Genomic DNA, 25,832 nt, shown 5'->3' with positions numbered 1-25,832 from the left:
GTTGCAGCGGAAGTGATCTGAAGTTTCACAAATGCTGGATGCGTTCCAAATATTTTACTGATTAGATTTGGACTTGCTGTGAAGGGATGTGAAAGATAAAGAGGAATCAGGAATGATTGCAGCATTTAGGGTTTGTCCAAATTGATGAGTTGAGAAAGAGCAACAGTTTCTTTTTTTTTTTCCTTTGTTTGCTTGCTTTATTTGGCTTTGATTTGTCTTTTTTTTGTTGTTGTTCATTTGTTTTTTTGGGGAGGGCGGGCACTTGTTACTGCATTGGAGGCAGTTCAGTTGATGAATTGATAAATTCCATATGTTAATTTGAGAGGCAAGTGGCATGATCAAGAAAAATGGACGTACACATTGAGTTCATGGGAGGCATGGGAGCTGGAGATATAAATCTGCATTGTCAGCATGTAGATGGTATTAAAGATCACGAGTCTGAATAAGAGCACCTAATGAGTGAGAGAAGAGAGAGATGGGCATAGAAGGGAAGAGAAGACATCCAGACATGTCTGGGTGCTTAAAACACTTCAAGATTTAGAGGGGTAGAAGACATGCAAAGAAGGCTGAGAAGTAGCAGCCAATGTGTAGAGTGATAAGAAAAAGGAAGGTGAATGAGAACCGGGAAACATGTTTGAAAGTTGAGCAGAGGAAGAGAAGCTCACAGTTCTTTTTTGTTCACACCACCTTCATAGCTTATAAGAAGTTAGATTCACGTTGCTGTGTCCTAATTTAAACTTTCACATTGAAAGTCTTCAGATGAGACCTGCTGAATGAGACGAACCAAAATTTTCAGCTCAGTGTAATTAAACTACATAGTTTGAAACACAGTTTGAGACATGGTTTTCATTTTCCATCATTGATGTGTTATTCTGTTTTAGCTAAATTCCTGAAGGCCAGTGTCTGTTGCATCCAATTAATCTCTGTATGGCTATGCCAATTATCTGGTGTTTAAGGCTTAGTAAAGAAAAGCAGAGGAAATGGGTTGGAAGTGTATGGCAAGTGAAAATAGGGTGATAAGAAGATAGGAATAAAGATGTAGTTCAGACTTAAATGTTGCCTCTGTGATGGGCTTCCCTGGTGGCGCAGTGGTTGAGAGTCCGCCTGCCGATGCAGGGGACCCGGGTTCGTGCCCCGGTCCGGGAGGATCCCATATGCCGCGGAGCGGCTGGGCCGCTGAGCCATGGCCACTGAACCTGCGCGTCCGGAGCCTGTGCTCCGTAACGGGAGAGGCCACAGCGGTGAGAGGCCCGCGTACCGCAAAAAAAAAAAAAAAAAAAAAAATGTTGCCTCTGTGAAAGGCCTCATTTTGCATATTCATAACTTACAAGGTTGATTTTATGATTTCAAACTTTTCCTCAAGTTAAGACTTTTTATAGACAAATGTGTAATCTTTTGAACCAAATGGATATAAAGGTAGAATAAAGGGCACTTTAAAAAACACATACTGACATTTCTCTCTGTCTCTTGATACAAACTGGTTGTGTGCTGGTGCAGAGAAAAAAGATATGAATCAAAGAAAGAATCCTGCAACAGAAAGCTTTTGCATCAATGCGTATGTTGGGGGGGAAAAGGAATAAATTCAGTGGAGAACCAAAGACCAGCCAAATCTTTAGAGGAGAATTTATCAGACAACTTGCCTTAGGACATGTATTGGAATGCAATAGAGGAGAAGTTAAACTTCAGGGATTGATGGCTAGGCAGTTATGCTACAAAATAAAAACCATTAGGTCTTACTAATGGTACATCAAATTCATAATTCGTTAGTAACTTTAAAGAAGAATCTTCCACTGTGGTCTTCTCAACTAACTTTTGCTTACATTATTTTTCTCAAGAAAGCCAACATATCCGTTTCTGTAAATCTGAGGTTACATTTAATTGCTAAAATTTCATTGTTCATAATCATTTGCTTTGCATATGTTGTATTTTTAAATAATTATGCTTGTAATTGATTTTCAGTAATACGGCATAAAATACTTCGTCCCTATAAGAAAAAACTTTAAAAACAACAGTAACAACAAAACTTAAATGGGAAAGTGGTAGAATAAATTCTGGTTTAAATGCTCAGCCATATTATATAGCTTTACTAATTAGTCAGCTGGAAATTGTTATACCTTAAGACTTTGATTTTGTTTGAGTGTAATTTGGGTATTCTCTTCTTTTTCAATATAATTGGTCATTGGCTTTATACTTATTAAAAAACATGTTCTTCGTGCTTGTTTACAGGTTTTTCCAATTTATGTTATTGCAGGACCTTTTCAAAGCGAACAGAAAGGCACAGACCTTGATATGAGAGAAGCATGTTTATGAATGCTTTCATTAACTAAGATATACCAACAGGCTGTCCCCAACTTACTAATAAGTTTTGTTGCACGTAACCGTTTCTGAGCCTGTTGTTCACAAACAGGAATTCCTGTTCTCATAGAAACAATGTTGTGTATGATCCCATACCCACCCTCAAAAGCTTATTTAACCGCAATGTAACTAAAATAATAGTAATAGAGTCTCTAGATCCTTTTGCCTGATTCCAGATCTCTGAGACCCTCTGGACCTGACAGTAAAGGGAGTGAGATGTAAGTTGCTTCATACAACAATTCCCTAAGAAGCACAGGGAGAAGTTTCTCAAAGTGTGAATGAGGAGACCAGGCCAAAGGCTTGCCCACTGGTTTTTGATTTGGTTCTCTAGGGAGGGTGGAATGCGTAAAGAATAGGATCTTGAAGAAGGGTAACCTGGGAATTAAATGGGAATTTGAATTATTTAAAAGTCGTAATTTTTTTTAACATCTTTATTGGAGTATAATTGCTTTACAATGGTGTGTTAGTTTCTGCTTTCTAACAAAGGGAATCAGCTATACGTGTACATATATCCCCATATCTCCTCCCTCTTGTGTCTCCCTCCCACCCTCCCTATCCCACCCCTCGAAAATTGATATGATAGTGAGAAAAAGAAAAAGAAAAAATTGAAATTCTTGGAGTCAAATTAATACTGTTAAAAAAAGCCGTGACCATGAAAAATTACTTAACCTCTCTAGGCCTACTTCCACGGTACCATGTGAGGGAATTTAATAAAATATTTTCAAAGCCTTTTTTTCCCCAGCTTTAAAATGTTTGATTTCTGCCATAGTAGTGTCAGTAATGAGTGAAGTGTGGTGGGAATGGCACCGAGGGATGGCCCGGCGATGTCTTGGCCCCCTAAGCATTATATAATGCTTTGTGATATCATTATAGTGAATAATAATAAATAGTAATAAACATGACTATAGTTACTAAGAGTGTCAGAATGGAACCTAGTAGAGCAGTAGTTCTCAGACTTGGCTAATCATCACAATCACTTGGGGTGGTTTTAAAAAATTGACGTTCCTGGATCCCTCCTCAAACCTAATTAAAGCAGAATCTTTGCAAGTGCAAGGCTTTCTCTTTATAACGTAGTCTCCTGTGTGATTCTGATGACTATCTAGGTAGGGAACCATCAGGCTAGATGTTCTAAGTGAATTGGAATGAGAATTTAGCATGATTTTTCACATTCTTTCTGAAGTCCTATTTAAACATAAACCTGCAGAGTAAACCATTTCCTCTTAGAGGTAAATTTCAGCTAAAAAGTCCTAATTTTTAGAATCTGGCATACTAGAGTTTTCTTGTTTAAATGTTCACTGGGAATATTCAGTGTTAAATTATCCTTTCTTACAGATTATGAACAAAGGGCATATAGCAAATGACATACTCTTGCCTATTTTAAAGCAAAATAGAGGCTAAAATTGCTAGGATTTATTTATGATATGCAAAAATATTTGTGACATTGTGGCCACCCCTGAGTATATAGTTTATTTATACTGAGTATATATCTTAACTTGATTTTTAAAACATTTCCAGGTAACTCATAGAAAGAACCTCTATTATATTTCTATGTCTGTACATGTTGTTTTCCCCTGTTCATGCCAGGGTATAGAGAATTACAAAATAAGTTTGAATATGTATTTTGAAATATATTCATTTCAATGTTTAAGCAAAGGGTTAATATTTCACATACTATTTGTAAATTAACTGTATTCACTAATATTCAGTTAAATTTTTTTTTTTCTTTTTTTGTGGTATGCGGGCCTCTCACTGTTGTGGCCTCTCCCGTTGTAGAGCACAGGCTCCGGACGCGCAGGCTCAGCGGCCATGGCTCACGGGCCCAGCCGCTCCGCGGCATGTGGGATCTTCCCGGACCGGGGCACAAACCCGTGTCCCCTGCATCGGCAGGCGGACTCTCAACCACTGCGCCACCAGGGAAGCCCTCAGTTAAATTTTTGATATTTAAATATGTTCTTATTTTCCTGGTATATAAAAAATTTTCATTGATTGAAAATTTTAATTCATTGACTAACTTAGTGGAAATAGCGCTTGACAATGAGATATTATACAGGTACCACAGTGTAATAAAGACAGTTTTCTAAGAGTTGCATATAACAATAGTGGCATTTTGACCCAAAGGTTCTATTAAATTGTAAGGAATTGAAAATGTTGGTGGACTTCATCACTTTGTTAGTAACTTGATATCATTCTTAAAGTAAGTAGCCATAGAAATAAAAGAAATTTAAAATGTTCTACTGTTCTCTGTCACTTTTAAAAATCACTGTCACCCTTCCTACATTGTACTATGCTTCTGTTCTACTCATGGCTTTTCCCTGGTGGTTATCATCTAACTCATCTTTGGGGCACCTTTTTATTTCACAGAATGGTGACTGCCCTGTGGATAGGTGTGCTCAAGGTGTTCTTTATGTTATCCCCATACATTACATGTCTCGTCTCCATGTTTCCAAGGCACATGAAATATGACATAGCTGAGGCCTTTAAACACAGTGCATAATAAAAAGAGCTAGGAGGTAACAATACCATAGAGGCTCAGGTCACGAGGGTCTAATTTTGCATTGGCAGGGTGAGATGTTGACAGGGTCTCCTTTTTTTACAGCTGTATCCATGGCCATGGAATCACGGGAAGGTCCTAAGTGTGTATTTTGGATTTGTCCTCAAATTTCAGAATGCCTCATTTGTGTATACCAGTGTCTCAGCTGTTGCAGACTTTGTAATGAATTAGTATTGGACTCAGAAATTGAGTTTCTGCCAGAGGATTCTGGCAGTGAACATTCTTCTATAACAACAGACGAGTGATAGCAGTAGAAATGCCAGGGGACTTCACAATAGCATGTCTCAGGATTCAGTTAATGGCTTAACTTCAACATAAAGATGATCAGAGCAAGAGGAGCTTATTGTTCCACTCTGGTGAGTGGTCTGTTAGGTGCCAGTATGTAAATGAAGATAATTACAAGAGAGTGCCAAAATGTGTCCTCCATGAGAAAGTGTGCAGTCCTTTAATAGATCATTCTGCAATCATAAGAAACCTTTGCGGGGGGCAACAAAGTCCCCCTTCTATGAAAGGTTTAATATCTTTTGAGACATTGGGAGAAGAGTGCCATTTTGAGCAAAGGCCAATTGGGATTTCTCCAAGATTGCAAAGTATCTTCCCAGTGTGACCCTCAGAAATAAAGTTTTAATTTCCAGTTTTAACTATCCATCTTTCTATAAGCATTCTTTCATATGCTTCCTTTCTGATAACAAGCCAAAATGATTAATTTAAAGAGGAGAAACATTAAATTGGAAAGCGTTTTTCTTAAAAGTGTATGGTTAAACAGCTTACTCCTTTGGGCAGAAGCTTTATATATGAAAAAACGTTAGCCGCTTTTGAAAGAAACTTTAGCACATGCTCTGTCACAGGATAAGGTAACTAAGTCCTTATCAATCCTGTGGTTTATTTGCTTTTTAAAAGGTTTTTCTCTTACCTTATAGAAAACTTGCTACTGGAATGCAGTGACATTACTTTTTCATATTTCAAAATACAGTCTTCCCTCATAATCACCAACCACATGGAGTTCACGTCATGTGGGATTTTTATGTTTTTTAATGAAGAGTTCTTCCTCACACTATTTTCAGGTACCATATTGTGGATAATTCATTTTGACGGCAGAGCATGACCTGTAAAGTTTAGTGATCTATGTCATATAGTGTGTAACAGAATGAAATAACAAAAAGACTAAAAGCAACACTATCAGGTAATTGTGTACTTGTCAGCGATTAAATGGCAAACTCTGAGAGGACAGGCTTGTCCTGTCCATATTTTTATCTCTAGTATCTGACAGAGTAAAGACTTTATAAATATTAGTTGAATGAGTGAAATATCTGATACAGTGGCCCATCCAATTCACTAATTTTAAGTGAGACTACCAAAAAAAATCTACATTTATTTAGATGTTGGATATGTTTTTTGAAACACCAGTTTCTAATAAGGGAAGGAAAGCAAATTCAAAGGAAGTATTTTTGCCTGTTAGTTTCAAAAGACTAAAAAGGAGTGATAATGCACAGTATTGTTGAGTCTGATGGATGGACATTCATACACTGTGGTGGGATTGCAAATGGGTACTGCCGTTCTGGGGAGGCATGATGACGTGTGTCAAAATTTATTTTCTGAGTGTGATTTGACCCCAGAATTAAACTTTTGAGAGATAATTGCAAAGCTGAATTATGAGGAAGTTCATTGCAGTGCTAGTTAAAATTGCAAAAATTGGAAAAGCGTAAATATCAATCAGGAGAATTACATTAAATGAAAATAAGCTTTCTAAGAATTGGAAGTAATGGTGTGCTTTGCCGGATTTGAATATTTTTTAAATTCCAAACAGCTGTATCATCTTTGCCTAAGTAAATTATCCTTTCACATAGAGTATTTCTTTATGTGTACATGGATGTTCGTAAATATTAAAAAGGTTTCAATAGAATTCTAATTTTATAAGTAACTGAATCTAGAAGAGCATGAAAAATACTTGCATTATGTTAGCAAATTCTTAAACTGAATGATAAAAATACCCATGTGTGTTGATTCTTTTTCTAGACATATGATTAAAAGGCAGATTAGGGAATAATTTCCTTTTCTACCTAAACAATCTCCCTAAAATAATTGAAGGACTCTAACTGAAGAAAGTGAAATAAAGTTTTTATGATAATCAACAGTAATATTTTTTTAGATTTTGACTTTTAAAAAAATGAAGATAATGTTGGAAAAGTTATGGATAAAACATTTTAACATAACTAGACAAAGGAAAAGAAGTCTTATTTATGCTAATTTCAGTGCTGTAGATCACAAGTCAGGCGTCCAGACTCACATGTGAAGGATTGAAGGGGACTCACCATGTGCAAGGCGCTGTGACTCTCCCTGGAGGGAACGCTAGGTTTCATCCCTTAGCCTACAAGCTACAGCTCGAATATCTGGAGCCAGCTAAGCTCTTCATGTGTTTTACAAGCTGAGAAAAGCCTAAAGAAACAAGATTTTCAAGTAAATGTCTTTTGAGTGATTAGGTGTATGCTACTCTAATGTGCATTGTTGGAAACATAAAAATTGTTTAGAAACATTTCCATCCATTAAGAAGCTTAGAGGACTAGATATTAAGGGTAATTGAATGTGTTCACCCAACGAGTAAGATTGTCAGAGGAGTTAGGTTTTTGAATAGAAATGCTGCTTTTGCCAAAGCAAGGTGCAAAGACTTGTTCCTTGGGCTTGGATTTTATGTATATCTTCAACAAGTGGGCAACTGACCAGAGTTTGTTGGAGAAACAATTTTTCCCCCAGTCTTCCTAGTCTTAAGTCTCATTGCAGTGGAACTAAGCTAGCGAGTGAAAGGAAAACAGTAGAGGGATAGTCACCTTTAGGAACTTTATTTCTTATCATTTCCTACAAGCAGGAAACCTTTCTGGGCCCTCCTACCTTCTGATTCTTGAACTGTTGATTTTTACCAAGGGGTGCTATTTCCTATGTGGATATTTATACATTTTAAATTTATATGCATGTTTCTATGAGTCATTATTACAGACAATTAACTATAAGAAATGATTTTTAAATCAGAGATATACTGTACCTTCTTTGATAGAGTTAAATTTTAAAAACTCAGGGAGCTTGAGAAGAATTTTAGGACAAAAGCCCAGAAGACCTCATGAAATTACATAGATGTATAATTATTGATGTGTTAAGGTGACGACTATTATCACCGTCAGTTTACATTTTATTTTATTCTAAAGAACACTTTTGTGCACATTATAACGTGAATGACTACAATTCCACTGCTGAGGAGAATTTAACCTAAATGTGGTAATAGCTGGAACACAAAAATGGAAATACCCTCACAAAATGGGTTCCTCTTAAGGTGAATTTGCCCAAGATCTCTAAAATCTATCTTTGTGAATTGGCTTCATAATGTATCACACAGGCATATATGTGTTTCATAATTTGCATTGTGAATAACATAGCCTAAAAACACAAAATTCCAACTATTTTCTTAATATAAATATATTCCTTCTTCCATTCATTTGATCAGTATTTTCTGAATAATCACAATGCTTCATCAGCAATTGGTTGTCAATGACGAGCATTTCCTCTATCCAGTGTGTTTTATGTTTCATTCTTTAGATTGCCCTGCAAGACTGGTAAATTGTAAGCTATGGGGAAGAAGGCATTTGTTCAGAGTTCTCATTGATAGGGATGAGGTCATACAGCAACTTGGAATGGGGCTGCAATTAGAACTTGGAATTTCTGAGGCCTCTGGCAACTCTGTCATTCTGTTTCTAAGAACATTCTAATTTTAGCTGTAGGAGCTTTCCTTTACAGGTTCTGAACCCACTGTGTATGCACCTGAACTAATCAAGGCCTCTCTCTTCTCAAATGGTTTTACTCTCACCACCTCTTTCCTCCTCTGGCACCGGCCTAGTTAGCTTCTGGGTTAGTATACAGAGGCTCTCTGCCTCAAGGCTCTTTCCTTTCGTTCTCCTGTTAGCATCTCCCCTTGGTGCCAAGCAGGGTCATAATCTTTGCCTCGGGCTCCCTGGCTACTGATTCTCATCCTTGCTAAGGGCAGGGTAAATAGAGAACAAAAGTTTTGCATTTTTCTTATCTGTGTCTTGATTGCAGGAAGCTAAAATAGGAACTCTAAAAGGAACTTTTCCTCTGCTTTGCTTGGTCTGGCTGTTTTGAAAACCGGTGCACTTACTTGTCCTCTGGGGGGTCCACCTCATCCTTTCGCGATGCCTTAGTGGTCACACGAGCATTCTTTCTCACAGAAAAGCAGCCCAGCCCAAGCCCTCAACTCACTCCCCTAGCTAACCTGTAAAATATAGTTAAGATGACTTCATTACTTATTAGGACTGAAAAACATTTCCTCTGAAGGGATAAATAGTATTTACCTTTCAATGAAAAACTTGGTGTAAAAAATCCCAGTATCTTGGCAACATTTTCTGAAATATTAACTTTTCTAGCCAGGGTTACGAGATTTAGCAAGTAAAAATACAAATACATTCAAATTTAACCAGGCATCCTCTATTTTATCTGGCAGTCCTACTTCTGAATGCATGAGAACATAGTACCTATTGTTTCATGCTTCTTTTGTGTTTGGTTGTGATAGAAGATGATTATTAAAAGTTTTCGTCTTCTCTGTAACCAGCGTCCTGCATCGAGTGCTTAGTAACTTCAAAGACACTGTCTTCTAAGGCTAGTAAATTCCGTTTAACATATAATCTTATATGGCTAATTCTCCTCATGAAAAATAAGGAAAAAGAAAAACAATTTGAACTGGATCTTGGAATTCTTTGCGTTGTTCTAGTTGGCATAACTAGCAATGCTACTAGTGACTCAGAATTTATTTTGTTCTTTTTATGCCCCAAGCAGTTTTTTACTTCAGTCCTTTACTGTATAAAATTCTCTTCAGTGAGATACTCTTCCTGACCACCCTTCGTGGAAAGGGCGAGAGCTTCAAAGTCAGCCGGATAGTTGTTCAAATCTCTTATGCCATCTCAAGGATATGTGAAAATAGCTTGGACATATAACCTAACTACTTGGAGTGAGCTTCAGTTTACACATCTACAATAAAGCAGGGTGTTGGAGAAGGAAGTGAGATAGCGTGAGCTAGGACTTGGAATTATAGCTGGCATGTAATGAGTACTTAAGAAGCATTTGTTCTCCCTTCTTTTTTGTTTTGGCTGAACCCACATAGCCACTTTTTGTACTTGCTTTTAATGGCAAGCAGCACATTTCTGCTTTGCACTGTGGTTATATTGAATATAGTTTTATCTTTCCTACTATACTAAAAGATCCTTAAGGACAGGGGATGGGTAGCACAGGGCGCATTGTGTATGTGTATATTCATGCAGATGTGGTGATTTGGACCTGGAGGAGGTGAGGGTGTAGCTCAACAGTACATTCATCAAGTTATAAACCCTTTCACTCAGCCTCAGAGACAACTTTGTAAAATATAATAGGACATGAAGCTGGTAAGATATTCTTCCTATCCAATGGGACATTTTTCTGCTTGAATAGATGCAGAGAACTAAATAAATACTGAGCTAAAGTTTCAGGAATTATAGTGTGACAGGTCCATTATTTCAAATGCACATATCTATTTAGCAAGGTCACGATACAGCTAAAAAGCAGGAGTCAGTCTCAACTGACCAGTACTTCTGTTGATACATGGAAGAACTGATATCCACTGGAGGAATTATATAATTTCAGAAGTCTTGAGTTGAGGGCTTCCCTGGTGGCGCAGTGGTTGAGAGTCCGCCTGCCGATGCAGGGGACACAGGTTCGTGCCCCGGTCCGGGAAGATCCCACATGCCGCGGAGCGGCTGGGCCCGTGTGCCATGGCCGCTGGGCCTGCGCATCCAGAGCCTGTGCTCTGCAACGGGAGAGGCCACAACAGTGAGAGGCCCGCGTACGCGAAAAAAAAGTCTTGACTTGAAATAATACTACATTATACTTTAGACTTTAAAATATTTTCAAATACATTATCTTCTCTGATTTGAAAAATCACCCATAAGCAAAGGTAAATATTATTAACTGCATTTAGTAGACAAGACAATTAAGGCTCGGTGTGGTGTTAAGTAGTCCAAGTTCATCAATGAGTAAAAGGCAAAAAGATATCTTCTGAAATCTAGTCAATACCATTCCATCGTACTTTCTTTCCTAATTGCAAATGGAAGCTTTTGAAAGGTCAGGCCAATGGTAGCAGCGTCACAGATGTATTCTTTTATTTTGCTGTCTTTTAAAAACTGAACATAACCGTTAGAATGCACAATATCATTACATATATCGTAAGTGACTTGTTCTCCTCTACTTGATACAATTGGAGGTGCCAGGGCCTTTGGACAGGTAAAGTGCTTAAACAGATTCTGATTGAGTAGTGATGATACTAAATTAGAGCAATGGAAAAGTAGACAGCTCTTCATTCACTTCTGGAGGCAGCATTCCAGAAGACATCCGTGTATCGACCTGTCATCAGTGTGTGTGGAGGCATATACCCTAACATCTTAAATATCCAGTTTTACTCTACAGACTATATTTCTCAGAATAATGATAGAAAAGCTTCCTGACTTTTGTTTCTCCGACAGTTCCAATCTTTCTCTCCTTCTCAGTAGATAACTGCACTTCCTTATTTTCTGAGTTCATTGAGACCGTCCAGTGTGAACTCTTTCCTCTTCCTGCCTCTGCAGAGAAATTACCTCTCATCCCTTTCTTTTCTTCAGCCTGTCTCAGGGCATGATGCATTGCTTCCGCCCCACAAGACCATCACCTGCCACCTGCACCTGCTTCTTGATTGAGCCTCTGTCTCCTCAAGTGACTTTCCTTTTTTTTCTTTTTTTCTTTTTTTACTTTAATGTGTTTATACTGCAGGAATTGCCCAAGTAAGTGTAAGCTTTCAGAAGTCGTGCCATTAGGCTTTTAGTACAAACAAGTCATTAAATTCTATTTAGCCAACATTGGTTGAGTGTAAAGTTTTCCACAAGTTACTTTATTAGGCAGGGGTACATGGAGGACATCAGTAGCCTGGGAGTTGGGGATTTTGAGGATGTAAAATATACATAAAACTTAGCATTTTAATCATTTTTAAGTGTACAGTTCAGTGGCAGTAAGTATATTCACATTGTTATGTAACCATCACCACTATCCATCTCTAGAATTTTTTTTTTTAATTAGTTTTTATTGGAGTGTAGTTGCTTGACAATGTTGTGTTAGTTTCTACTGCACAGCAAAATGAATCAGCCATACGTGTACATATATCCCCTACCTTTTGGATTTCCCTCCCATTTAGAACATTCCCTAACACCATACACAAAAATAAACCCAAAATGGATTAAAGACCTAAATGTAAAGCCTAACACTATGAAACTCTTAGAGGAAGACATAGGCAGAACATTCTTTGACATAAATTGCAGTAAGATCTTTTTTGACCCACCTTCTAGAGTAATGAAAATAAAAACAATAAACAAATGGGACCTAATTAAACTTAAAAGCTTTTGCATAACAAAGGAAACGATAAACAAGATGAAGAGACAACCCTCAGAATGGGAGAACATATTGCAAATGATGCAACTGACAAAGGATTAATCTCCAAAATATACAAGCAGTTCATGCAGCTCAATATCAAAAAAACAAACAACCCAATTAAAAAATGGGTATAAGATCTAAATAGATGTTTCTACAAAGAAGACATACAGATGGCCAATGAACTCATGAAAAGATGCTCAACATCACTAATCATTAAAGAAATGCAAATCAAAAACACATGGGGTATCACCTCACACCAGTCAGAATGACCATCATCAAAAAATCTACAAACAATAAATGCTGAAGAGGGTGCAGAGAAAAGGGAACCCTCTTGCACTGCTGGTGGGAATGTGAATTGGTAGAGCCACTATGGAGAACAGTATGGAGGTTCCTTAAAGAACTAAAAATAGAGCTACCATATGACCCAGCAATACCACTACTGGGCGTATACCCAGAGAAAACCATAATTCAAAAAGGCACATGCACCCCAATGTTCATAGCAGCACTATTTACAATAGCCAGGACATGGAAGCAACCTAAATGTCCATCAACATAGGAATGGATAAAGAAGATGTGGTACATATATACAATGGAATATTACTCAGCCACAAAAAGGAACGAAATTGGGTCATCTGTAGAGACATGGATGGACGTAGAGAGTGTTACAAAGAGTGAAGTAAGTCATAAAGAGGAAAACGAATATCATATATTAACGCATATATGTGGAATCTAGAAAAATGGTATAGATGACCTTATTTGCAAAGCAGAAATAGGAACAGAGATGTAGAGAACAAATGTATGGATACCAAGGGGGAAAAGGGATGGGGTGGGAGGAATTGGGAGATTGGTATTGACACATATACACTGTTGGTACTGTATAAAATAGACAACTGATGGGAACATACTGTATAGCACAGGGAACTCTGCTTAATCCTCTAGTGACTTTCTCATTTCTCTTACCTTTGTTATAGCTTCTCTTTCTCCCAACCAGCTCATTATCGTGTTTTCTTTATTTGAAACAGACAACAAACAAACAAAACCTCTCAGACTATAGTTCTCTTTTATCTTAGTCTTTACAGAACTTATCAAAAGAATTGTTTGCACTCATGGCCATGATTTTCCCCCATTGACTCCCCAGTAACTCGCTGCAGTCTAACTCTCTGCTTTAATGCTCTAAGGGACCTGATATCCAGTAGGTCACATGCAAACTATCAACAAGTTCAAAAAGAACTTTCATTACTCCTTAGTCTCTTTGAGGTTTCGGTGTTTGAGAACTCGTTCATTTTTGTTCTTTCCTCTTTTATTTTTTTCCAGCTTCCTTGAGATATATCAACTCAACTTCCTTGAGTTGACATCACAGTTCTTTTACTTAAATATAGAACAGCTTTGATGAAATATAATTTACATGCTATAATTTACCCTTTTATTTTATTTTTTATTTATTTATTATTTTTTTTGCGGTACGCGGGCCTCTCACCACCGCGGCCTCTCCCGTCGCGGAGCACAGGCTCTGGACGCGCAGGCTCAGCGGCCATGGCTCACGGGCCCAGCCGCTCCGCGGCATGTGGGATCCTCCCAGACTGGGGCACGAACCCGTGTCCCCTGCATCGGCAGGCGGATTCTCAACCACTGCGCCACCAGGGAAGCCCTATAATTTACTCTTTTAAAGTGTACAATTCAGTGGCTTTTGGTGTATTCACAAAGTTGCACAACCATCACCACTCTCTAAATTCAGAATATTTTCACCACCCTAAAAAGAAAGCCCATTCTCATTAGCAGTCACTCCCCATTCTCCTCTCCCTCCAGCCCCTGGCAACCACTAATTTACTTTTTGTCTCTGGATTTGCCTAATCTGGGCATTTCATATAAATGAATCCTGCAGTATGTAGTCTTTTTGACTTCCTTCACTTAGCATAATGTTTTCAAGGTTCATCTATGTTGTAGAAACCTTTTATGGTTGAATATCATTCCACTGTTTGGATAGACTACATTTTGTTTATTCATTCATCAGTTGATGGACATTTGGGTTTTTCCTATCTTTTGGCTCTTACAAATAAAGCTGTTATGCACAACTGTTTGTGTGGACATATATTTTCACTTCTTTTGGGTATATACCTAGTTGTGGAATTACTGGGTCATATGACAATTCTGTGTTCAACATTTTCCAGAAGATTTCTTGACTTCCATTACTGTGCTCTCCTTACCATTCATTGCCTTCCTTTTTCATTATTTTCTCATCTTCTCTAAACAGATTGTATGTAGATGTTCCCCAAATTTGGGACCTGACTCTTCCTCTCTCTTCATTCTCTTTACCAGCAACCTAATTATCTATCTTTGTCTTAACTACCATCTGTCTCTTTTTTGGGAATCTGTTGTCAGCCTGAACACTCTCAACATAGAGCTCAGCATTATTAGTAACTACTCTAGAAACCTTTGCTTGGTTATCCTGCCAGCAGGTAAACAACATCATCTTCTTTCCAAAGCCTGTGTTTCATATTCTCATTTCCCCTTTTCCAATAGTGACACAACTATACCTGACCCTTGACTTAAACATTTGAAGTCATCATTTACCCCCTTCCCAGCTTTTACCCTAAACCCAGTTACTAAATCCTGCTAATTCTACTTTGACCGTTCCTCTTGTGGTTCTTGTTTTCAACTAAAGTGTTTATTACTATTCTTATTATCTCTTATTAGGACAGTTGCACATACGTTTTAAGTGGTCTTTCTACCTCATATCTTTCCTCACTCTCTTCATCACTTCTCATCTGCCCTTCATAACATGACTTCAATATATTTTTTTTTACATCTTTATTGGAGTATAATTGCTTTACAATGGTGTGTTAGTTTCTGCTTTATAACAAAGTGAAGCAGTTATACATATGTTCCTATATCTCTTCCCTCTTGCGTCTCCCTCCCTCCCACCCTCCCTATCCCACCCATCCAGGTGGTCACAAAGCACCGAGCTGATCTCCCTGTGCTATGAGGCTGCTTCCCACTAGCTATCTATTTTACGTTTGGTAGTGTATATATGTCTATGCCACTCTCTCGCTTTGTCACAGCTTACCCTTCCCCCCTCCCCATATCCTCAAGTCCATTCTCTAGTAGGTCTGTGTCTTTATTCTCGTCTTACCCCTAGGTTCTTCGTGACATTTTTTTTCTTAGATTCCATATATATGTGTTAGCATACGGTATTTGACATGACTTCAATATTGACCTGGGCCAGGTGCATCCCATCATTTCCAGATTCAGCAACATTTGCCCTTACCTGCTGAATAATGTCAGGTCTCTTTGCCATTTGTTCTTTAGTTATACTCATTAATTAGCTCCAGCCAACCTTCCCATGAGGTAACACTCCTAAATTAAGCAGTTGTTCTATCCAAGATCAATTATTTTCTTTTTACTGTGTATGACCCCACATGTTCTTTGCTTCTATTTAACATGGTCACCTTCTGTCATCTCCAAAAGATGAACTACTTCTACGTGAGTTCAACCCACATATTATATCCCCATAAAAGTTTTATCTGATCTCCCCAACTGAAAGTAACTTCTCCTACTTATGAACTCCTGAAATGTTCTAAAAACATTTTTATGGCCTTTTGACATTACACTACATGTTTCTTATTAGACAGTAAGCTCTTTGATGGCAAAAACAATGTCACATCACCCCCTACCTCTGCAAGCATGCAATGCTTATTAGTTCTTGGCTTGGTACATGGGACAAACTTGCAAAAAAATTTTTGAATGACAAGTAATGTTTGATGTATTTTATTCTTACAAATATTTTCCCAAATGCTACCTCTTTTGCAATCTTACTTTTAAATTGTAAAGAAAATCCAGAATATAAGATTCAAATAATAGTTTACTTTCAGGTATTATACTGTAACTTAGCAGAATGTATTTTCAGTTAATCTCTGATATGCAATTTGAAATTTTAACAATATAGCAGTAATGAGTCTTCAATCCATATCCAGACAAAAGATGATATCAGCCTCATAATGAGAAAAAAAAAAGTGATGGTATGTGAGAAACACAAAGTAAATCCAAAGTATGTTTGAAAAAAATAATAAACTATTTTATAGCAGAAAGAGAAGTAACTGAGAGAATACACATAAGCTATTGTAGTTCCTGGAACATGTACCATGAAAAAGAGATGCTGTAAAACTGTTAATTTTAATAATATTAGTTCCAATTCATCTTTACCTTTCATATTTCAGAATTTTTAAGTTGGACAGAATTCCTTAATATGTGAACAAGAGTTACATTTAGTATTGCTATAGATTATGTTAGTGTTCCTTATGTGTTTCATTAGCAATTCATTGTCATTAGCAGCAGAATAATGAAGGAAATAGAGATATGAATACCACACTACTTGGTATGGTTTAGTGCAGCCTGTGGAATGCCAGCTCAGAGGAGGAGAATGTGTTCATTCCATTAAACTGAGTGTATGATTCGAGACCTGATAAAACAAAACCTGTCTTAGCCATTAGTTACCATTAACTCACAGGTTTATTTTATGCAAGGTTGCCTCAGCTCATCTGGGAGTTTGGAGCCATACCGGAATATACTGAGTATTGGGTTTGGACCTGAACCCTGAGGACTTTGTTAGAGCTTCAGAGGATGACTTGCGGATCCATTCCATAACATATTTAATACCTTGATTTTCTCTCCTTTGGATCTACATCATGAATGCTTAGCCAATATAGCCTGACATTTGATTGGTAAATAGGATGCTTTATTAATTACCCTTATTATAGTACCATAAAATAAACGATCGTAGCTTCTCAGTTTGGCCTCCATAGTGGTCCGCAGTATAAACATAACGTATCCACACACGTTTATTCTTTAACTTTATGTAAAATATACCATAACACAAAAATAAAAATTATTTTAAAAAGTATTTTCTAGTAATTAGCTTTTTTTCCCCAACAAACTTAGTGTAATTATGTATCAGACATGATAAAATGAAAGGTCAATCACTACAGATGCATAATTTCACTCTGATAGATTGCTGTTCGAAAATAGGTTATGACAATTAGATGATTAATTTTCTTCTATTAAATAGCATTATGAGACTTCAGATTACATTTATGAGTATATTCTCTTTAGTGGGAACATAATGGGAGGAAGACCAAACAGAATAGGAATTTGTATCCTTTGTGGAAGGTTCTGTATATACTTATTATCAACTACACTTGTGAAAATAATTTAAAAATGAAATTCTGTTTGAAAACTTACGATTTGCTCAGTATTCCAAGTAACATTTTAAAGATGTCATATGTTAAATGTTAAAATATGTGCATATGAGGAGCAAAATTCTGGGTATCCTGCTGGCAAAATTTTTTTGGTTCTGGTTATCTGCAAAGTATACACCCCTTGTCAGTTTAAGTAGGGAGTGCCTGTGTAAACATTCTTGTTTCACGTGTTCCACATAATCATTTCTTGTATCATATTTCTTCTGACCTCGCTATCTGAAACCAATTACAGGAGATCCATTTGGGCTGCATCTATTTTCATAAGAAGCCTAGGCAGCAGTGTTTTTCTCAGAGATGAGTATCAACATCAAATATGCTTCTGAGTGCTTTGTTATTTATGTTTCAGAGAGGTTTTGTAGCCTTCAGCTCTCAAGAATGTGTCACGCTGTGCTGTTTATACATTGAAGATATTAATGGGCGTAGATGTCATTTTTCATTTTAATGTCTCAAATGCAACAGGCTGATAGGTTAAGCATTCCTATTTTTATGGGGAGAGATATGAGTGATGTCTGTTTTTTTCCAAAATATACATATATTTACTTTGAAAAAAAAGAAGTTATTTATAAACCTGAGAGTACTTAACATTTTTGGTTTCACTGGTTGTTTCTAAGCTGTTCTCAAACAATTTTCCTTCTGGTGAGAATTTTCAGTGTTCTTCAAGAAGAAAAAAAAGTATTGATCTGGCAGGTTCCAAAGTTTTTCACTCTTAATTCTCATAACGACTCACTCATTACAATTACCCTTTGTCTGAGAGGTTCCTAACTGACATAAAGTTATTACTACTTTACAAGGGTGATAGGCTTCAACTTTGCTTAACAAAATTTTTGTTTGTTTGAAATTACACAGCAACTATTAGGAATGATATTTGCAATAAATATTTAATGGCAAAATGCACTGAATTCTGGAAAACACGTACTTTCCCACACCTCTGCAGCCTAACAAAAAGTATACCTTTATTATAAAGATTTGTATTCATCTTTTCAAAATATTTTAATTTAATCTGATTCTGATTTTTAAAGTGTCCTATCTTAGTTTTCTTTAGCTTTACTAAAGTTAAATAACTTCATTAAGTGAAGTGCACCCTTAATTCACAAAAAATACGTTTTTGAAAACTAGATATGGCTTGGCTGTCTTAGACACCTCTCTTATTATTCATTTGCATCAGACTCAGTCATTATTAAAGGAAATTTTGCAAACATCTTTTGCCTTTTGTTCTAAATTAGTTGTTCTTTCTTTTGTTTTTGCCGATGGTGATTATATCAATACCTAAATGGCTAATAGTACTTTATGAATAGCCCTTTTCTATTTACCAATTGAAGTGGACAAGCAATTTTCAAATTAATATTTTATATAATTTGACACCTAACACCTTATATCGATGGCAGTATTTTATCTCATAATCTTTCATCATTTGAGGAGCTACAATAATAAATTGGAAAGATGAACTAAATGCCTCTGAGCATTTGTTTATTGAAATTCAGTCCGAAAATGTTGTCCAGAAAACTGGAAATAAAAGTGTCTTGTGATGCCTGCAGTTAGAATGCAAACTGCCAAAGATTTCTGCTTATGAGTTTTAAATCATTGCTGATCTCTTGGAATTGTTTTTTGTCCTCCCATCTTTTATGTTTACTATAGCAATCTCTACTGCTACTAAAAGAATGTTGATATAGGCAAGTAGTTTTCTTTCATAAGAGTTTGTATTGAAAGGTGATACTTTACTATTTTAAAGATAACTGTAAATTCATATGAAAACCAAGGTACTTTGAAAATAGTAGCATGTTTTAGCCGGCTATCTTGTGGTATTCCATTATTATTATAACTCCTTTAAAAATGGTATACATTTTTTCTAGTGATATTTTCATGAGCTACAGTTCTAAATATATCTTGTTTTCTAATGTCTTTCTACAGGCACCAGGTGTTACATATTCCACTGGGTTAATGTTTGGGTTGAGTTGAATGAATACAACACAAGGTAGTGAAGGAGATAGGGTTCTAGGTTTGGGAGACAAGAGCCATAGCTTTTGACCACTTTGCTACTGCTTTGTGACTTTAGTCAAGTTATTGTAATATTGGTTTTTCAATTACCTGACTACAAGATGTGAAAGCTAGGCTAAACAATTTTTAAAGTTTAGTCCAGTTTTAGAATTCTTCAGTAATTTTTCTAGTAAAAACTGGTCAAATGATCAGAATTTTACAAGAGTTTAGAGCTCCATCAGGTATTGGTAGAGTATGTAATGAAATCAAAGTCAAGGATGGTAGGAACACTTAGCCCTAAAAACAATATATATTCTGTGATATAGTTCTATTCAAACACAAATTCAAATTATAAAAAGGTTATATTGTAGTTTCCCTTTTAAGTTCTGATAAATATATATGCCCTCTTTACAGGTAAAAAATAATCTATTATGGTGCCAGAGCTCTCCTTTACTAATTGTTCTCCTTTACCAGAGTTTTACTCATTGCCCTCTAATCGTGCCTTTGCCAACACAGAGACAGTATGGCACACTGGAATGCACTCTGGTCTGGAAGCCAGGAGACCCTAAGCAAAGCGCTTGATTACTCTAGACCTCATTTTTCTCATTTGCTAAAATGAGGGGGTCAGATTGGATGATTTCTAAGATTGCTTTTAGTCCTAGTCATTCATGATTCCAGGATTGTAAACTATGTTCATTAGAAGTCTTTAAGAATAATAAACAGGGCTTCCCTGGTAGCGCAGTGGTGAGAGTCCGCCTGCCGGTGCAGGGGACAGGGGTTCGTGCCCCGGTCCGGGAAGATCCCACATGCCAAGAAGTGGCTGGGCCCGTGAGCCATGGCCGCTGAGCCTGCGCGTCCGGAGCCTGTGCTCCGCAACGGGAGAGGCCACAGCAGTGAGAGGCCCGTGTACTGCAAAAAAAAAAAGAATAATAAACAACTACAGAATTAAATATAAACTATATAAGGATGTGTGTGTGTGTGTGTGTGTGTGTGTGTGTGTGTATATACAAAATAAACTAATGAATTCAGAGGGAAAAATTTCTATGAAAAAAATTAGGCAAACTTTGTGTGGCTTTTGGAATTAAAGGGGAAAATAGCTGATTTTTTTGATTTTGAGAATTTTGCATAGACACAGCTTAACTCACACTATAGTAATTTCCATTTGAAAAATATCATTTGTCATTATTTTATGAGTTGCCATTAATAAAAAAGAAAGCTATATTATTTAGGATATCAAGTGAAATTTTTTAAACTGAATTTTGTGATAATAAAATATTTATGGAATTTTTTTCTTTGGTCTTTTTTTCCAATTGAACTTTATAATAAAATTGCCTGAGTTCACTGGAATGTGCCATCCTTAGAAACATTTAGGCTGACTTGTAATTACTTGTAATTTATAAAAAAACAAAAGGAAGATTGTTGTAAATGAGTGTGTCTCCAAATGTAAAAAGTGTGCTTGACAAACTATGCCAGATCCTGCTATGGGAAGACAAATCAATGTTGTTAGGAGATGTGCTAGGGCATTCAGTTTGTTTACTTTGGTTTCTATGTCTGCCTGCCTTCTCAGAAAACTTGCTTGGAGCCAGACTGTAGCAGCCCTCTCTCTGTCTTTTCATAATTGATCAGGGGATGACTGCCTTCCCTGAGGGTTAAGACGTGGCAACTTTTTCTGTTTGCTCAGCATCTCAATGCAGTAGTTCAAACATTGTTCACACCAGCTGGCAGTGTAATGCCATATGCACATCTTGTCAAAGCAACTGTTGTCATGGATACTAGAAACTCTCTTAAAAACCAGATCATTGATTCCAATCAAAATTGTACTTTTATCAGCTTTGAATCTTAATTATTATAGAAGAATATTGATCTAAGATATTTTTCCCATCATGAAAAATTTACCTTGTATTCTAAAACAGTGGATAACAAAGTGGGGCAATGATTTATTTTAGTTTTATGCGCTGAAAAATTTCATCTTAAGTGTTCATTGAACTCAGTTGTTGAGAAAAACAATGAGTTTATAGTCTCTGAAAAAGTTTTTTTAAATTAGTTTGCACTGCTACCTTTAAAATGTCTCAATATGTATTTTTTATGGCATTAGTTTTTATATGATAAGTTTGTATAGTCCACTCACCAAACTGTCCCTCCTCTAGTAAATGAAATGCTTACATTAATTTCTTATGTTAAGTTTTATTTTCCTGAGTGGGACAGAAAACATAAAAATAAATGAAAACATCTTCTATTTTGATTGGTATTCTGTCACACATAGAAACAAACGTGATTGGTTGAGTGGTAATTTCTTTGTTCTCTGATTTTGCTAAGAATGCAAATGAAAACCACTCAATTTTATTTGGCATTAAAACTGCACTTTATTTTGTCAAAGGAGAGGTTTCCCCCCTTGAATTGTAAGTACAAAAAAAGTGTTTTTAATCTTTAGTGAAAATCCTTATTAATTCACTTTTCAAGATAATCTGATGTTGATTTGTCAAATTTAATTACAGCTTCCGGTAACACTTGAAGTCTACTGCTTTTGCTTCAAAATTGTAATATGAAAATGTAAATTGATTGATAATTTAAAAGGGAGTGGGCATTTTAGTTGAACACTCAAAGACAAGTTCCTTGTGAAAATGAGGTGATTGATGCAGTTTATGATTTTTTCCTCTTTAAGCACTTTTAAACAAATTACCTTTATTTTCTGCAGGATTACATGCATCTCTGTTATTTTAAGTAAAGTTGTGTATATGTGTGTTATGTGAATGTTTTTCACATTAGAAGAAAAAGAATATTTAATGATTCTCTCTAGAAAGGAGGTGGGATTCTCATACATTAAAGCCTATTACTATTAACTAAGGAATAACTGATAATTTACCTTTCAACAAAATATTTAGATATTGCTCACTTTTCACTTCTAGGCTCTCCAAGCAGCAAGACAACTTCTCTTACAGCAGCAAACAAGTGGATTGAAATCTCCTAAGAGCAGTGACAAACAGAGACCACTGCAGGTTAGTAAAGCACTCCTATCCTTGGGATCTTACTTTAAAAGACGTTTGTAATGATTACAGATGTGCAGACCCAGTTGTATACATACAGAAAATTATTACATTTGCATATGTAAGTAATTTTAATTCAAAAAGAGAACTCATTTCATCTTCTTGAAAGAGAAAAAATAATCTATTAGCATAGATTTCAAAAGTTTACAAGGTCACTTTTTGGACAAGTTATGTAGGGATATTTGGTATACATAGGCGTTAGGAGTTTTGTATAAAACTCCCTTGTGGGATTTTAATGAAATTTTATTCACAAACAGGTTAAAATGTGAAATGTCTTCCTTAAAAGCAAAGTTATAGTAAAATGGTAGGGAAGAAACAAAGCAGTCTTAGACAACCCTTTTGCAGTTGTATCCAAGTGACAAATGCAGAAAACCTCCAGGGTTGCCAAAAAAACTGTTTGAGTTTGCCAAGGAGTTATTGCTGTTGCTACAGTTATAAAAACACATTCTGGAGTTTGTTGTCCTTATTCACTATGTTTGTCCTGTGAAACTGATAGTATGTATGTCTTTTAAAGTAACTTTTTGTTACATAATACAACCATTGTTTTATATAGCTTTAACCAAAATATATAGGACATTAGGGGAAAGAAACATTTTTATAGGGTACTTTTTAAATGTTTGGAAGGTAGAATCTGGAATTGTATAAAACATTATTCAAAGTGTTTATCAGTTCTGTTGAAAGATAAGCAATGCTTCCTTTTTGAATCATGTGTTATGTACACGTCTAATAAGACAAGCTTAGTTTTTTTTAAAAAAAGTCAGCATCTTTCTTATTGCTTTATTTTAACAAAACAATCTTGAAAAAAAATTTTTTATGGCCTAGGTTTCTGTTTTCATTTTCAGGTGTACTCTCAGATGCTAGCAACTAAGTCTTACATGGTGCCCTACTGAAACTTAGTTTGTGTAACAGAATTATTGGCTACTGATCTACACAATCCAGAAGCTACTCATTACCTAAAAACTGAATTAAATGCATAGTCCCTAGGCAAATATGAGATGAGAATATATATTCTTGGGAACAAACCCATTTTTGTGGGGTGGATGGGAAGAAGGGGTCCTGGGGATAGGGGATGTGACGTACCGATGTCTGCCATGATTGCAAATGAAAGTTATATTGAATCAGCCTAAGTTTAAGATTCATTTTAATTTTTTTCTCTTTTAAAATAAATTTCACATTCTTTGTTTTAACTAGTCAGTAATTCTGTAGTGACAAACTTTCCTCACTGTCATATCCCTGCCCAAGTAATAACAAGTGATAACGGTGGTTGGAGTATTTCCATTGAATTATCTGATTCCATGAGAGCCTCTCCGTACATTTACATGATAGAGAGAAATTTACGTAGAAGTCACAGATAGCAAATGAAATGTTTATCCTCACTATGGCTTCAGGCTGGGAATTTTGCTTTCTTGTTGGTATAGCAAAGGAGATTTAGATGCTGGCAGCATAAGCCAAAGGTAGGAAAGAGTTTATTGTTTCAAATATCTGAAAAACACTGTATATTGTCCTAATTCTATTTTTATCATATCTCATGACAAAATAGACAAAATAATAAGCTGTTCCTCTCCAAAGCTAAGTCCAGTAGAAGTTTCTTTATTGCTGGTTACCAGGGTATCTCTGGAAAGAATGGCTGGGCTTTAGCTTTTCTACTTTCCTTTTTTGTTGTATTGGAAGGCAAAAATGTGATACTTCGTTCAACTAAAATGTACATAATTTTTCTTGGAAAACACACACACATATAATGTGGAAGTATTAATGACTCTAAAATAAGAAATTGTTGCTCACGTACCAAATGTTGTTATATAAAAGTTTGAGCAGAACTCCTCAATTTTGTTATTTTATCACCAAAGGGTGATAAATAGTACTATAAATACCTTTTAACAATTTCAGTGGCTAACCATTACCACAAACTTCCATTGTGTCACTTATATTTAGTGTTTTGTGACTCATATTATTATGAATACATATCCACTGTACATATTATAAAACTGTAGCATTTTATTATTACTTTGTAATTTTAGTGGGATCTAATGCCAAAATGTCATAGGAATGAAAAGTTGGTTGGTTTTTATGAATAAGAATTTCAAAATAATGAATGAAGACTTATTTGTTCACCAAAATATACACTGCAATTAATATGAGTCTACAGTCTTAGTGTTTCATAGTACTTGATAAGCTTAGCAACTGGAAACATGCTGGGATTGTATTGAAAATCTAATAACAACCTGATAGCATTTTATACTAGCTTACACATGTTGTCAAAGGGGGATATTAGGTAATGCTTATCTTTGCATCTGCAAATACTATTTAACATGAGTTGCACTATTTGCCACTTATGTTAAAGAAAAGGGTAGAATATCTTTGTTAAAAATTTTAACCATTTAATATGAAAGTAACACTTAACTTCTATGATTCTCTCACAGCCGACTTCTTTTCCACTTACCTAAGAGTTTAACCAACCTTTCATAATAGAGTTGGGGTAGATTTTCTTTTAGAATTAAAACAAGATAATTGAAAATGTTTCAAAAGCTATAGTTGCAAGGCAAAGTATCTGGTGTTAATAGATCATGGTGGCTTGTACTTCATCGGGCATAACATATTTTTAGAAGACCAAAAGAGATACTATGCGGTTTTCATTTTAAAATATAGTTTTGATGGAGAACTATTTTATAACATTTGAAAGAAAATACAGATTTTCTTAAAAATCTGTTTTAATGGCTCAAGTCACAAGAACAATATTCGGTTGCTTTGTTATATTCAACTGAATTTCTTCTAAATGTTTAAAAGTGGTGGCCAGATTTGAGGTGTGACGTGGTAGAGAGAATATTTCTAGCAGACTAGTATTTATCTTTTCAGGTATTTTTCATTTACACTTTTTCAGGTTCTTGTACTACAGATAGCTTAGATAGTAGCATATCTAGTGCAAAATGGAAAGAAGAAAATCACATCTGACAAGCTTGAGTACCGATTGTAGTAGTGATTTCACTTTCATGTATAGATATCTGAATATATCTTTAAAACTTGTTTACATATTCTTTTAATTACATGAAGCACCAATTGAATAGGTCCAATCAGTAGGTACATTGATTAATGACATATTGATGAATAATATATAAAGATGGTGATGCAAATGGGAGCTGATATTAAACTAAGCGTTACTAGATGTTCCTT

General features: G+C 35.9%; 1 protein-coding gene across 12 annotated transcripts in view; it reads left to right on the top strand.

The window, feature by feature from the left end:
• The window catches only part of FOXP2 (forkhead box P2), a 247,740-nt gene that overhangs the window by 74,457 nt on the left and 147,451 nt on the right, over nt 1–25,832 (top strand). For all 12 annotated transcript variants that reach the window (XM_024757744.1, XM_024757750.1, XM_024757751.1 and 9 more), the window contains one exon: nt 22,527–22,616. In XM_024757744.1, the coding sequence (XP_024613512.1) occupies nt 22,527–22,616 (90 nt within the window). The remainder of the gene's footprint in view (nt 1–22,526; nt 22,617–25,832) is intronic.

Source organism: Neophocaena asiaeorientalis, unplaced genomic scaffold (genome assembly GCF_003031525.2).
Source record: "Neophocaena asiaeorientalis asiaeorientalis breed wild unplaced genomic scaffold, Neophocaena_asiaeorientalis_V1.1 scaffold116, whole genome shotgun sequence".
Lineage (NCBI taxonomy): Eukaryota > Metazoa > Chordata > Mammalia > Artiodactyla > Phocoenidae > Neophocaena > Neophocaena asiaeorientalis.
This window is presented reverse-complemented; position numbering and strand designations above follow the sequence as displayed.